General features: G+C 35.4%; 1 protein-coding gene across 1 annotated transcript in view; it reads left to right on the top strand.

Moving 5' to 3' along the window:
* The window catches only part of LOC150094295 (ralBP1-associated Eps domain-containing protein 2-like), a 275,338-nt gene that overhangs the window by 130,326 nt on the left and 128,231 nt on the right, over nt 1-16,781 (top strand). Inside the window, exon 9 of the mRNA XM_090412058.1 lies at nt 2,561-2,647. Within this exon, the coding sequence (XP_090268184.1) occupies nt 2,561-2,647 (87 nt within the window). The remainder of the gene's footprint in view (nt 1-2,560; nt 2,648-16,781) is intronic.

The raw sequence follows: 16,781 nt of genomic DNA on the forward strand, positions 1-16,781 counted from the left end.
ACTCTGGTGTCCTGCACCAGGGAGAAAACATTACTATCAACAATAACATAGTCAATGAGACTTTTCTTATTCCTAGCCTCTTCTCTCCATTTGAATTTGTGCACATTTTTATGTTGGAACATGGTGTTAGTAATAACCAGTCCATGTCCTGAGCAGAAATCCAACAGGTATTTGCCATTATTATTAGCTTTGCTCTTTTCTCCAAATTTTCCCAAAACATTTTTGTATGTCTGATAATCACTTCCTACTCTGCTATTTAGATTCCCAACAAGGACCAACTTTTCCTTTTTCTTTGTGTCAGTTGCTTTTTTCTAAAGCATCAAAAAATTCCTCGACTTCTATCTTAGTAGAACCTTCTGTGGGACCATAGGCACAAATAAGTCTCATTGTCCAGTTCTCCATTCTGATATTTGCCCAAATCACTCTACTTGACACTGCCTGCCATTCAAGATGAGCCTCGTATTTTGTGTTGAATATTATGGCTACTTCTTGTTTTCCTTGATTGTCATTTCCTGAATATAACATTTTGTATTTATTGCTCAGAAAGATCTCACCAGTTTTTGTCTTTTTTGTTTCAGTCACCCTATTATGTCGATCTGGTACTTATCTAATTCTTCAGCTAGCTCCATTTATTTGCCATTCAGGCTTCTTATGTTGATTGATCCGATCTTTAACTCTGGTGATGTTGAGTTGGAGTGTATTTTCAGATTGGTTCTAGACTGACTTTTTAGCTGACTTTTCGCTGTTCAACCTGGTTTTGCGAAAACAACGGGGGCCTTGTTTAACTGGGCGATGCCTCAGCTGGCATGAAATTTTGTCATGTTGTACCATGTATTTTGGTTTAACGAATAGGAATACAATTTGGTCGGCTAAATCCCAAATTGCCAGCCCATCCTCGTTTGTTCAGTATCCAGGTAAATACCCAACAGGGTGCACCACGAGAAGGTGAGGATTGGACATTAGGTCAGAAGCCCAGTTCGGTTCTCTGCATTCCTTTAAAGGCTATGTGGAGGTCTCCTCTCAGTTATACAGCTTTGACCCTTAAGCACCCCCCTGAAAAGATAATTTTTTTTTTTTTTTTTTTTTCCAATTTCCATAGTGAATTTGATTTGAAGATGTAAAGTATTTATAGTAGCTAAAAACATTGTTAGAATTTCTTTATTGTGAGGCCATACAGCAAAAATGTTGTCAATATATTGAACCCAAAATGAGAGTTGAGGGTGGATAAAAAAAGGCTGTCTTCTAGATGTTCTAAATTGTTTTCTATGGCAGGTGAGTGGACTTCCCATGACCGTTCCTTCCACTTGGTTGTAGAATTTGTTTTGACAAAGTAACCAGAACGCATCACGAATTTGAATAGTTTTACTATATATGTTTCAGAAAGTAGCAGTAATGTCTCCTTGAGTGGTATATTTGTAAATAAGGATTCTATGTCAAAGCTCACCATTAGATCATTGGGTTGTATGGAAACATATTTTTAATTTGTCCATGAGGTTTAGAATAATCTTCAGGTCATGGCATTTTTTTAAAAAAAAAAGTAATCCTTTTGCAAAAATGATGGAAACAATAAAATCTATAAGTGCTTACAATATTGTTATATTTTCCATTATTTCAATCGTTCTCAGCTCTTGCTTCATCCTTTTGTTCTTGCTTAAACTTTGTGAATTGTCGTGAATGGTCGACTGCCACCCGTTATCTATTTCTACTGTAGCTTATGTTCTCACACTCTCTATATATATATAACTGTAACAAATTTATTTGTTTTTCTACTGCACCAGTTAGACCATGTATTTGAGTACAAGATTATAAGATTTTTAACTTAAAGACAAAGCAGATATTGTTTGTATTCCCTGCTTATGTTAATCTTTACCTTTAATTAGTCATGACTTGATTATTGATCACTTAAACTTTATCCCAAAAATTTCGAAATTGCATAAGATTGTGCATTGACAGTATCAGTCCAATGTGTTGTTCCGAAACCATTTAATTAAATAAAAAAAAAAAGCTTATTTTTACATAAGTCTGATTTTGTCACCTTCTCATTATGAAACAAGTAATATGGATTCAAATTTTGCATTATTTATACTACTCATCAAATATGTAATTGTGTGGTAAAGTTAACCATTTAGTGAAATAACTAAATTCACAAATGAATATGCTCTCAGCTAACAAATAAATCACCTGATTTTCAGCTAAATTACCTTCTCGCATGCATAGTTGATTTGAGAATGATGTTGGACAGATTATTAGTACTTGTAAAAAATTTAGTTAAAACAGCAGTGTAATAATGTAACCAAATAAGAATGTAATGTGCACAATTGTATAACCAAATTACTATAAGTTATGTTAAAGATATTTGTTTTGTGGATAATTTTTATCTATCGAGAAAGATATTATTAGATGTTGGCAGTATATTTATCATTCATTTCTCTTATTAATAATTAGATCTCTTGCATCATTTTATATTAGAAGAAAAATATGCATGTAAATTATTAATTAGACAAATATGAAGAAATATGAATGTATATTCATTCTGCATACTTTGAATGTATTTGTTTAGTGGACCAGATTTAATACCTCACCTAATAGCTGCACTTCATCTCCTAGAGCGAAGCCACTTAGATTTTCTACTTTCTCTATAAATCAGGTCAGCAATCATCACTGAAATTTGATTTATGGTTGGTTTGAATGGAATATTTAATATATTGGTGCATGTTTTTATTGCTGTTATTATATTTCATAACTTAAATAACTTGGTAAAGAGTTAGCATTTCTCTGTTACATAGGTGCCCAACATGGAGCAGATATGGGGCACCTGTTCGTGTAGGAGGGGCCTCACAGTGATTCTGGCTATTTCATTCTTCCTCTTTTTCAGTACATTTCTTCCCATATTCTTCACTTCACTTCTGAATCTTTTTTTTACTATCCTATCTTCCATACCATCATCACTGGAATTAAATGCCCTGCCATTGTGTTTGCCTTGTGGCACAACCCATGGACATTTGGAAAGGGAGATCCTGGTAGTTTTACATTATTTTGTACACTGTTTCGGCAAGACAGGTGGTCCTGGATAATTCAGCTAGGATCATATGGGCTTGCCTGTGAGGGTCAGCAGCATTGCAGTAAGTCTTCTGCCCCATGTTCCAAGGACAGGACACAAGGCTCGCTACCATGCTGATATAGCTTCCAAATTAACTCATAGGTTTCCATGTGTGGCTTTGTTGTGGGTAGGAATCTTTGGCATTGAATCAAAAAGTCCTTTTGAGTATGAATCATTCATTCTCAAATGTTCCAGAGCATTCACAAGGCCTCAACCAAGTACAGATCGTAAAGGTATATCATTTGATAACAGAAATAAGAAACAAAAGACATTTGACACATATATAAATATATCAGTATTTCTCATTATCCATGCAACAGGTGAAAAGCTAGCAAAGAAAATGCTTACCCTTTTTATTCAGAAAAGTTTAGCAGGACTGCTAAGATCTCCTAAAATAGTTAAAAACTATGTTCTGGTGATATTCTTGCAAGCAGCATAATTGTTTTTCTGTTGTGGGAGGGGAGAATATGATTCTGGGTCAACCCTCATAAAACATTAAACTGCTCCATAAAACAGGATATCTCAACTGTACTGCAAGAACTGTATGTCCCAGATCCACTAAGATGCTTTAAATATCAGAAATATGGGCATACCCAAACTGCTTGCTCTGGCTCTTCCACCTGTAAACAATGTGGTAAAGAGCATTCCAAGTGAGAAACACATTACCCCAGCCATACCAAGAAGAAGGTTCCCCCCAAGGCTCTGTCTATGTAACACTCTTTGCTGTCAGAGTAAACTCATTGACTGAAGAACCCCTATAGCAGTGGTCTATATGCTGTTAACTTTACGATTTTCTTTCATCTCCTAACATGATATTTGTGGAAAGACAATTTCAGTTGCTTATATCTGTTCATAGGTTCTTACTAATGGGTTAAAGTTTTCAGCAGAAAAAAAAAAAAAGTGTGTGTGTGTGTGTGTGTGTGTGTGTACATTTCTGCTGAAAATTGAGCAGAAAGTTAATGATGGGGGAAGACTTATCCTTATTAAGGATAAGTCTTCCCCCATAGCAACAGAAGCTAAATTCTTTTTTTGACAGAAAGGCTGTATTCCTTGCATTCATCAAATAAGAAAAAAGTGCAAAAAAGCATTGAATATCTTCACACACTATCTTCTATAGAATGAGCACCTTGCTTCCTTTATTTTTGTGCACTTGTTTGATCCAAACTTCATTATAGGCCCCTAGTCCATGCTTCTACATGGACTAGGGACCTATAATCAGTGAGAGAGTACCTTTGATGGTTAGATGCTATCTATCATCAGGGTATACACTAGCTACTGGCACATTTCACATTCAAAGTCTTTATGTCAAAGCAAATGGACCTGCTCTTCACTTCAACAGAAACAGTTATCTCTTAACTATACCCTAGGAATGGTATCTTCTTAAACATCCTATGTGCAGTAGTATTTTTTTCTCTGTGTTGGAAGTTTAATATTATACACCCATCAGTCTGTCCTTTGCCCATTTGATATGCACATCAAAGAGATTATGCAAACTGCTGGCATGAATGTTGACAACGTTATCTGCACCGAACATAATAGCATTCCTCTATGGAGGTTTACGCTCCATTGTGCGGCCTCTCACTGTGCCATCTTAAGAAGTCACTCCAGTCTACCAGAAGCCTTTAAATACATACTGAGTGGAGTACTCTGACTTCTTACCTGTCTATACTGATGGTTCAAGATCAGATCCAATAGTGCTACTGCATGCCATTCAGCTTTCAGCTTGCATTTATGCACATTGAAGAAAGCATCTACCAATAATGTGTATTTTATATAGACTCATTGAGTTTTTCCCAGGTCATCTCCTCTCCTATACACATCCGGTGCTTTATAATGTTCTACAACTATTATATAAAATGAAGCTCATTAATTTTGATGTTTTGTTGTGCTGGATTCCCAGCTACATTGGAATTAAGTGGAAGGAGATTGTGGGTGCAGCTGTGCATTGTATTAAGAGTACAGAGTTAATTAAGAAAAATAGTTAATTTAATCAATGCAGTCATTATGGCAGAAAATACTGACAAACAAATTGCATGAGATTAAGTCTGAAAATTAAATATCGGAAGTATGGTCAACTTAGAAATAGAAAAGAGGAAGATGTACTTGCTGGGCTCTAACATAGGTCACATTCATCTTATACATTCTTATGTGTTGAGGACTTGACCCATCTATGTGTGAACAATGACTTGAACTATCACTCATTTTACCATTTTCCATGTTCTGGTGGAGGGCTTGCATTTCACTGGAGAATGTAATGAAATTTTTGCTCATCCAACTATGCCATATACACTCAGGCAGATCTTGTCACTCTCTGACTGCATGAATTTTTTAAATTGTTTTTACAAAGAATTAATTTATACAAATGCATTTGATCAAAAATACTATTTATATTTAGAGATGACAGCATTGCTTATTTTTTTTATTTTAATTGTTTCTTGTGCATATCATGTTATTTACTGATTTATCTATTTATTTTATGTTACTTTATGTACTATTATAACCTTAGGAATCACTCAGTATAAACTTTGTTGTCCTTGTACTAATAAACCACAAATTAGCCAGCCAACCAATTCAATTACATCAGTCTAAATATGCAAGAGATTCCTTGGAGAAAAAAGCAGGTTAATTAGAAGTTTCTACGACAGTCATGTGTGATTATGATTCAGCTTCTTATCAGAAGTATAGCTTAATTAAAAAAAAAAATGGCAAAGAAAGTTTTAGTTTTTGTTAGTTGTTACATTTATCATCTTATCCACTCTTGTTATTTAAAGAAGCATTTAAAAAAATCCTTTAAACAACCTAATTTCACATATATAACATAAAAAGTAGAAAAATCCCACTAAATGAATCTTCTTAAAAATGTCATATCTTTTATTTAAAGTGCTAAATTATTCTGTAATTTGTGTGACCTTTAAATATCAGAAGTAGAGAAGTTTCTTTTCATTTTTGAATAGTTCAAGTCAAAATAGACTAATTTAACTTGTAATTTGGTATAGAGTGTTAATATCATGATCTGAGAGAGTTACTTTACCAAAATTGTTGAATTTAATGTGTCATTTCAAATTTTTTTTTTCTTTTTTAGGTATTAAGCAATAGATATTAAGGTAATGGAGATCTACCAACAAAATCTTAAGTACTCAGAGTAATCAAAAAAAAAAACTCCTTTATTTTTATATTGGCTATGAGCAAGTGTACACACACAACATGCTATGATCCAACTATGTCTACCACATGTAACAAAGATGATTCATGTGAAGTGCTGCAGCTGCACTCTGGATATAAAAAAAAAACAAACAAATAAGAGCTTCGTGTGATTTCTGTTGCTGATGAACATGTGCTAGCATGCAAAGATAGATGATTCTACTCATGTACTTCTGGCTAACTTAACTAAACATATTTCTGTCCTCTCTTGACTCCTCCTTTGTTTCTGTTTCTAAAAGCTTAAATCTTGGAATGTATGTTAGCAGTCTTAAACCGTGCCTCATCACTTTTGAGGAGACCTTTAGTAAAATTGATTCAGTACGAGAAAACTCAAAGTGAATCATGACCATTGCCTAGTTGAGGTAAAGAAAAGAAAACACCATATTTCAAAACTGCATTGCTTCAACAGTTCATGAAGTCAATTGAGGCAGAAAAGATATACCACCATGATCATCTTCCCAGAAATAAGTGCAATACTACAGAGCAATATTACCAAGCTCGCTGAAACATGTAACTTTATCCCAGAAAAATTGTCAGGTGCTGCCACTTTCACTTTGGACTCACAAACATAGAGAGATGGATTGAACCTCTTTCACCTTGTAAATGTGACCTGTGATATGCGGATGTGCATGTTCAGTTTCATAATGGCTGTGAATAGTTAGTTAAGAGGCACACCATTTCTCTCCTTGAATCCATTAAGACAAAGTACTCACAACTGACTCTGGCAACCCATTCTATTCATTCACAACTCTCCAAGCAAAAAATTTAGTCCTCATAACCCTATTAACCACACCTTTATTCAACTGCCAGCAATGACCCCCCTCCCTTGTTCTGGCCCCTCCAGCCAAGTGCTGAAACATTTACCCTGCATCAGTCCTATAAAACCCTTTAAGCAAGTTAAATGTTTCTATCATATCCTCTCCTTTTTTCCCCTTATCAACCAACTTCTGCAATTTGCACACCCTCATCATAGGGAACATTCCACAAACCACTCGCCATCTTAGTCGCTCACTTCTGAATCTTCTTCACCCCTTCCTCATTCCCAAGAAACCTGAGGACCAGACTTGAACACAGTAATCCAGATGTGGGCGTATCAAGGCTTTATAAAGAAGAATAAAACTTCCTTATCTTGACTTGTTAATGTATTCTTCAGTAGACAAGTAATCTTATGTGCAACCTTAGCACTATGTTCTCTAAACTTTATCTCTCTCTGTCTACCACCACCCCTAAATCTCTAGCTTCATCTATTTCCTGGAGTACAGTGCTATCAGTGTGATAAATGGCTTGTAATCTATAAACTGATACCCATTATCTTTTGTCCATACTGACAGCCTATTTAAATCGTCCTTCAAGCTCTCCATATCAATACTCCAATTAACTTGATTAACTATTACTCTACCTAATTTCACATCATCAGTAACCAACAGAATATTTCCTTTCAGGTTATTTTCTACACTACTAGTCACTTGTTTTCGCCTCAATTATGCTCCTCCATATACCCCTTTTTGATATCTGTCCAGTAACCACCCTCATAACCACTTAACCAGAGTTATATATCCATCCCCATTTGTTTTAATTTGTGTAACAGAGTTCCATCTGGTATTCTGTCAGTTGCTTTGGCAAAATTCGGCAGAATAATTGTGTAGCCATTTCCTTTATCCAACTCAGCTATTATAAAAAAGTTAGGAAGTTAGTAAGGCATGGCCTGTCCTTCACAAAGCCATGTTACCCCTCATCCAGTGTCATATTTTTATCCACCCATTCTTGAATTCTCTTTTTGACCAATTTTTTCAGTACTTTTACCATCGTGCCTAAGATACTGTTTTGTCTATAATTTGCTATTGCAAATACAAGGAATTATTTTGCCCTCTTTCCACTCCCTTGGAACTCTACCAGAGCAGACTTGAATAAAAGAGCCCAATCAGAGGTGTGTCATTTCCCTTGTACATTCTTGCAAAACCCATACTGATATCCCATCAAATCCAACAACTATATTTACATTTGGATTATACAATATCCTAAGAATCACAAATTCATCCACCTCTGTTCTCACATTAGCATCTGTCACATATGTTAAAGCAATAACATGTGACAGATGCTAATGTGGGATTGCAAAGTGATCTCTCAGTAAATCAACTATTTTATATGCTTTTGTCTCCTAGTGATCATCATCATCACTCATTAAGGTTAATATTCTATAGTTATTCTTCCTTTTACTTGCCAGTTAACAAAACAACTCTTTGGGATTTCCTTTCACCTGATCGACTAGATTATTCTCGTAATGTGATTTTGCCTTCCTTCCCATGATTGTCACCTTTCTTGCCTGAACCTTGTGCTGTCCATTTGTTTACTAGTCAAATTCTCTCTCCACAGCATTTTCTTCTTCTGCAGCTTATTCTTAATAATATTACTCATCCATCTAACTTACACCTGATTAACCCTCCCTACTTTAGGTATACAATTTAATATTGCTTCCTCTAGATGAGGAAGCAATATTAAATTGATGAGAGATAGTTAAGCTAACCCTTAACTATCTCCCATGTCCTACTAACATCCTTACCCTCAGTGTTTTATGCTATGGCACAAATTTAAGCTTCCTCCTAAGCTTGTCATAATCACCTGCCTTGTAGTTCCACATGTTATTATTACGTGACACCTCCAAGGCTCATCAAGGGAGAGCACCTACTCTACAGCTCTTCGTATCCACCACTTAATCCACCAACTACAGTGAACTGCAACTACCATCATCATCTACACTGCCATCTACTGCCCACTACCACCACCACTGGTTTTTTTTTGGTCTGTAAATTGCATGTTTTCTCAAGATCAATTTGTCTGTATGCAGGATGAAAAATTAGACTTTCTGGGTGAAAAAGTCCTGCTACTTTTGTATGAGATCGGCTAACTCAATTGAAAAACAATATAAAGATTCCTCTCGTCACGACAAGAATTGAACTTAGGCCTTTTCTAATTGAATGCTGCAATTGCGCTATGGAGGCGCTATATACCTTTTCTCGACAAAATATTCCTCGTGTTTTGCAATCTCTTAAGTCAAAACCTCATGTTCACTTTCACTAATTGAAGGAAATGTGGCCAGCTTGTTATGGATAGCTCTTCTGATCCTGTGACCAGGTCGAATACATACACCCCTAGTCCACTCCATCACATGCTGCCTTTGTTGACAGGAGAAAAGAGGGGATATGATAGAAATTAAGTTGCTTAAAGGATTTTATAGGATTGATTATTATTATTATTATTATTATTGTTCCGGGAAACTCCAAGGAGTCGTCAGACTCATCGAGGGAGGCCCTAACATCATGTCTGGAACAACTATTCAGCATTCACACAGTATCTATCATATCTTGCCTTGAACTCATTCACGGTCGTAGCACCCACAACAGACTCTGGAAGCTTATTCCACTCATTCACCACTCTCCAAGTAAAAAACCTAGCTCTAACACCCTTGTCAACCACGCTCTTGCCCAGCTTCCATGCATGGCCCCTAGTCCTCCCACCACCAGTCATATTTTCAAAAATATCTTCTGGATCAATCTTATAAAAACCCTTCAGTAATTTGAATGTCTCAATCATATCACCCCTCCTTTGCCTATCGTCCAATTTCTGCAACCCACAAATCTTCAACCTATTCTCATAAGGTTCATTCCACAGACCTGCTATCATCTTGGTCACTCATCTCTGGACCCTCTCCACTTCCTCCCCATCAGGAAGAAACCCTGGTGCCCATAACTGGGCACAGAAGTCCAGATGGGATCTTATCAAGGCATTGATGCAGAGGAAATGTTTCTGCTCATGGCTAGAGGTGCCAGAACAAGGGTTTATCCCTGGAAGTTGAATAAAGATGTGGTTAGTAAGGGTGTGAGGACTAGATTTTGTTTGCTTGGAGAATTGTGAGAGTGGAATGGGTTGCCAGAGTCAGTTGTGAGTGCTTGGTCTGTTAATGGGTTCAAGGAAAGGTATGATAGATTGTGTGGATAGTTTGGGTCTCCCACAATGAGTCACCTGTACAATAATAATAATTATTATTACAATAATTATCTCTCAGTAGGTGTATAAATTTAATTTCAGTCCTTCCATGTGATCTTTCTTCCTTCAAGTCTATATCACCATAGTTGAAGTCCCCCATAATAATCACTCAACCTGTACTTATTGTACTAATTTGCTGATGGATGTCTTCCAGATCATTTGTGAAACTCCCTGGCCTATAAGAACAACCAACAGTATGTTTTGTCTTACTAGCATTAATCTTCCACCAGACAGCCTCAAGTGGACAGCCATTCTACTGCCTATATCCTATTCTTTTTGGCTACAATTCATCTGCTGGCATCACCAGCACCCTTCCTTCTATTCTATCTTCTCTATCTTTCCCGAAAATACTAAACCCTTCACATTCTATCCCTGTAACTACATCATCTGCTGTTAGCCAGGTCTCACTAATGTAACTTTTGGCAAGATTGCACTAACCAATGCCAAAAACTCCTTCCTCTTGTTCCTGATACTTTTGGCAATAGTATATAGAAACAGCAGCATCCATTTAGGCCCCCACCCACATTTACTTCCTGAATTGATTACCCTATTCAATATTTTTGCTTGAGAGACTAGATTTCACACTTGGTCATTCTCATACTCGCTCATCTCCTGGGTGCCTTCACACTCACCTGCTTCCAGCCCCCTAATTGCTTAAATTTTCCTGAATTTGTGCTTCAGCATGCTTGGAGAACATGGCTCTCTAGACACCTACCAACAAAATCATTTAGATTTCAGCATTATACAGATACTTCTTGTTGTCAAATCAAGAATAAATCCTACCACAAATCCTACATTATCCCTTCTGCACAACCTACGCATTGTTTCATTAGCTACCAATGCCCTCTTCCTCAATTTGCCTTTATCATAGCATGGCAAGACACTTGCAGTCTATAACTTCTCACTCTTCCATTTTGTCTCTTCTAACAACTCCTTTACATTCTCCCTCATGGAATACTTCTTGCCTCTCAAATCATTTGTGCCAACCAAGAGAATCAGCTCCTTCGCCTTTCCTTTTTGCATCCAGATGTCGTGACTAATATCTTGAATTTTTGCACCACTTTAAGCTATTTTGCTTGTTTGTTTGTTTGGTGTTTATTATTACTTTGGACCACCTGCTTTCTCTTTTCAGCCCTGCTAATTTTTCTGTTTTGCGCTTTGTCCTGTGAAGGATAACATCCACGCACATTATTTCGTTATTAACATCCATTTCATTCTCCTCTATTTCTATGGCTGCACGTTCAACATGAATTCTGACATTCCATCGTACATTTCATATTTCCACTCTGCTGACCTTCGCTGTGTTCTCATCACCAAATAGGCACTCACTTTTGAAACATTTAATACACTCTCTCTCTCTCCAGTTTCTGTTTCCTTTGCACTGCACTACACAAAAATCCCACAAATTCAAATCACACAACAATGTGGTCTTTGCCGCCATTGTTCTACTACACATTGGTGCCATGCTGACAAAATTGTATTTAAACAAAAAAAAAAAAAGAGGTATACGTATAAACTAAATAGTTCAGTCAATCACACACCTGTTTAAAACAAAAACTACAATAAGCTAACTTAATACAGTAGAATCCGCTTATTGTGATCATGGATAATATTATAATCGGCTATTGTTATCAAAATCAGTCAGTCCCAAAACACACCATTTAAAATGAATTAAAAATAATCCATCTATTATAATCAAAGTTTTGGTTATTGTTAGCAAAAGCCTCGAATGTTTAGCATCTCAGAATTCTAAGAAATAAGGGTTAATCAGGAAAAAATTTGACAAAGAACATTTGTCAAAATCGAACTTTTTTGTTAATCTTCCAGGCAAATGCAGGGTGGTATAAATACAGTCAATTGTGATTTTTTGAGTTTATTTTCATGCTCTTTCAGTAAGTGAATTTGACTATAAGTGCTCGTTAAAACAGCCCTTAGCATTATGGCAGAAGCAAGTAAAAAAACGTAAAGATTTATCTTTTCAAAAAAAAGCAAAAAATTTTGGAGTGTTATGATAAGTTGCCCAAAATAAGTCTGCATAGTGCAGCTGTACATTTAAAAATTTCATACTATTTGTGTCAGATCTTAAAAAAACAGATCAAACATTGAAACTTCAGCTCATACTAATGAGAACATGGATCGGAAGAGAGCCCAATCTGGTAAGGATACTCAAGTTGAATCAGCATTAAAAAATTGGTTTATTCATGTTCATGAAAAGAATACTTCGATTAATTGGCCTTTGTTGTGTCAAAAAGCAGAACTTGCAAAAATAATTGGCAAAGAAAATTTTACTGCAACTGATGGATGGTTTACAGGTGGAAAAAAGCGAGAGAATATTCTGTACAAGTGTATTCATAGTGAAGAAAAAAGTGCTGATTTTTTATCAGCTCATGCATGGATTAAAAGAAAGTGGCCAAAAATTATTGCTGAATATTCTCCCGAGGATATTTAAAATGCAGAATGAAATGGGGCTCTCTATTTTCGTACAATTCCTGAGCATATTTATTTGTTTAAAAATGAATGTACTGAAGGATTTAAATCTTCAAAAGAGCAAGTGACAGTTCTTTGGTGTGCTGATATGAAAGGTGAGAAACGAGAGCTCCTAGTGATCAGAAAAAGTAAAAATTCTTACTTTTCTTTTTATCAAAAGTTTGCCTTTTGACTACTGTTCTAGTGAAAATACTTGAATGACTAATGACATTTTCAACAATTAGTTAAATGGGATCTTAAATAAAGTGAAAAATTGTCTTATTACTAGACAACTGCACTGCACACACAAACAATTTATCGTTAAAGAACATCAAAGTAATTTTCTTGCCTTTGAACACTATGAGGGTGGTCTGAAAAGATCTCAGCCTAACAATGAAAAATAAATTTATAATTTGAAAATTATCTTTATTTTTCAACATAATCTCCCTTAAGACTAATACATTTATTGCAGTGATGTTCCAGCGCCATTATCCTATCCCTGTAGCGGTTCTAGGTAAGATCTGCAAAATATCCCTCTACAGCTGCAATCACCTCTTGATTCGAAAAAAAAAAAACGTTGACCAGCGAGAAAGAGTTTCAGTTTTGGGAAGAGATAGAACTCAGAGGGAGCCAAATCTGGGGAATAGGGTGGATGTTCCAACAATTCATAGTGCAGCTCCCTTAATTTTCCCATTGCCAAAACACCTATATTGGCAGGTGCATTGTCCTGATGAAAGATGATTTTTTTCTTCTACAAACCGGGTCTTTTCTAACGAATTTTTTTGTCTAATCTGGTTAAAAGATTGGAATAATATTCCCTGGTTTTATCCTTTTCAAGATAATTAATAAACAAAATACCTTTGTCATCCCAAACCACCGATGCCATGACCTTTCCTGCTGATGGAACCAGCTTGGTCTTCTTTGGTGCTGAACAACCAGCTTCTGTCCACTGTTTTGACTGCTGTTTGGATTCTGGTGTGTAATGGTGAATCCAAGTCTCATCCATAGTAATAAATCAATACACAAAATCAGTTTTATTCTTGTTAAAACACTCCAAGCACTGTTCAGAGATTTTCATGCATGTGCGTTTTTGCTCCGCTATGAGCAAGCATGACACCTATCTTGCACAAAGCTTTTTCATTTGCAATTCTTCATGCAAAATATATCCTACACGTTCTTTTGAAATGCCTATAGTCTCAGCAATTTCACGCACTTTGACTCGCCAGTCATCCAGTACCATATCGTGCACTAGATCAATAATTTCTGGTGGTGTTACATTTTTTTGAATGTCCTTCACGTGGATCATCTTCAAGGCTGGTATGGCCATGTTTAAAATCGGCAGTCCATTTCTTAATTGGCAAAAACAAGGGAGAAGAGTGCCCATGAACTTCAAATGAATTTTTTTTGCATTACACCTTCTTTTACAAAGAATTTTAAAACCGCACGATACTCAGTTTTATCCATTTCAAGGGATACAAACAACACTTTTGCTTCAGACAACTGTATAAAACAAATTACTTGATAGAATGACTTGCAATTTCACATGGATGCTTATGACAAATGTACCAACTCAGAAAGAGAAAATCTTGCTGGTAGTGTTGCCATCTATGTTCGAGGCTGAGAACTTTTGAGACCACCCCTCATACATCATTAATTCAACCATGTGACCAAGGCATCATATGAGCTTTTAAAGCTTATTGTCACAGGGAAGTTTGTTCAAGAATTATAGCTTAACTTGATTATATCAAAGACTGATCTGATGCAAGTGCAATTACAAAAAAGATTTTTCTTCTTGACGCATTGCATTTGGTAGCAATGACATGGAAGCAAGTCTCAGAGAAGACTATTGAAAACTGCTTCCAAAAAAGGTGGATTTTTTAAGACAAACTCTGAAACTCCTTCTGAAGAGTTTGAATATCTTACAAATGAAATTTTTGATAAAACCCCAGAAAGTATGTCAAAAGAATTTGAAAATTGGTTGGATATTGATAACAACATTGAAGTGATGGCTACATTGACAGTGTCCGAAATATGTCAAGCTGCTTTCGATGAGAACTTTAAACTAATAGATGAAAGTGAACCTAATACAAGTATAGGAGAACAAATTTTAGAAGCTCCTCCAACCAATGCCTAGATGCAAGAAACTCTACAAATATTTCGTTGCACTGTGCAACATAGAACGACAAACTTCGAAAGGCATCATGAGTATGAGCAATTTATACATGAACTACTATATTCAAAGACACTACAGACAACACTAGATAAGTTTTTAAAGTAAATTTTATGTTGTTGTTGCTTATTAAAAAGTTGTTCATGACAATAAATTAAATTGAATAATGTTCATAGCAATAAATTGAAATAAACGATGCAATTTTTTTATATCCTTTACTTAATGTTATCAGCCGTTTATTGTGTTATCGAAAAGCTCCCAAAAGTGATCACAATAATTGGCATCTACTGTATTATCAACTAAAATATGAAAAATATACTTATCCTTCAGGAGCACTAAACCACTCAACACACACAATATGCCACCTCAATATGTATGGCAAGACTATGTATTTACTGCTCTTTACTTGAAGACACTAATAAATCTTGCACACTTAGTGTGCAAGAAAGCCAGTTTTTCCTCACAAACAAATAAGGTTTTCATATGAGAAGCACATTTAAATTAAATTGCAGTTATTTCCAATAAATAAATTTTTAATCGAATTAATGTTCATTTAGTTTTGTATTTAAGCTTACATGCATATACATGTATAGGCACAGCATAGACAATCTGTAACCACAATTAAATTTAGAGCTTCAAGTACACTTAGTTAAATGCTATGCATGGTCTATATGATATAGAAACTTGGACCTTGAGAACGACATTGAAAAAAAAAAAAAAAACTTGAAGCCTTTGAGATATGGTTATACAGACAACTGTTAAAAATTCCATGGACAGCAAAAATGTCCAATCAAGAAGAAGTACTGGAACAAATGGGGAAATCACGTGAGCTTTTATATACCATAAAAAGAAGGAAAAACTGCATGTCTTAGTCACCTACTTCATAATAAAAAATGTAAGATACTTCAATTGATTATAAAAGGGAATTTTTTACAAAGAGGACAAGGAAGATGAAATTTGCGAAAGAAAGTGGTCGCAACCTCCACTAGGAGATGGCACTCAAAGAAGAATACATCTATTCATCTAATTCTACCAACACCTTCACCTCTTAAGTAGGTGCATAACAATCATAATATAGTGTTGGACTAAGCTATTTTCAAAGCTCACAACATGAATTCACTTTAGTATAATTAAATGCTTGAAAATCTTACATAACGGAAATGCTTTTTAATACTGTTATTTAAAAAGTACAGCTATCTTTCAAAGACAAGTTAAAGACTGGATCATGTAACTGAGTTCATGAAAGGTCAGTTTGGTGAGTAGATTTAATGGGGTTCCCTGATACCTGAATTATTTCAATGCCTTCTTTATGTTCATTATTTGTACTTTGTATATCTTCTGTAACTTTTTCTGCATATCATGTTCATATTCAGAATTTCCCATTCCAAACTTAAAAAATTGGGCTTTTTTTTTTCATAAATTATTTTTCCGAGTGTACTATTTATGTGCTTATTACATGAAGTAGACATATGTACTTGCTATTTTTTCACTTCAGGCCATCTAATATATATTACCTTATCAATCTAAGAGAAGGGCTTCCCAGATTTTTGTATATTTTGCAATTCCAAAATAGTCTGAAATCCAGTAGTTTTCAAGTTTAGCATCAATATGGTATCAATTAATAATGATTAATGACATGTAAAAAGTCTTCTGATTTCGAAGCTGCAGTAGGGTTCATAGAAATCTTTTGTTTCACTTGTTCTAAATAACAAGTTAATAACTTTAATTAAATAACTTTCACTAAATAACGTTAAGCACAGCAAGTAAAATAAATCGCAACAAATACAGAGAGCAGCAAGA

This window comes from Typopeltis vanoorti, chromosome 22 (genome assembly GCF_054136105.1).
Source record: "Typopeltis vanoorti isolate ZY-2024b chromosome 22, IOZ_Tvanoo_1.0, whole genome shotgun sequence".
In the NCBI taxonomy this organism is placed as follows: Eukaryota; Metazoa; Arthropoda; class Arachnida; order Uropygi; family Thelyphonidae; genus Typopeltis; species Typopeltis vanoorti.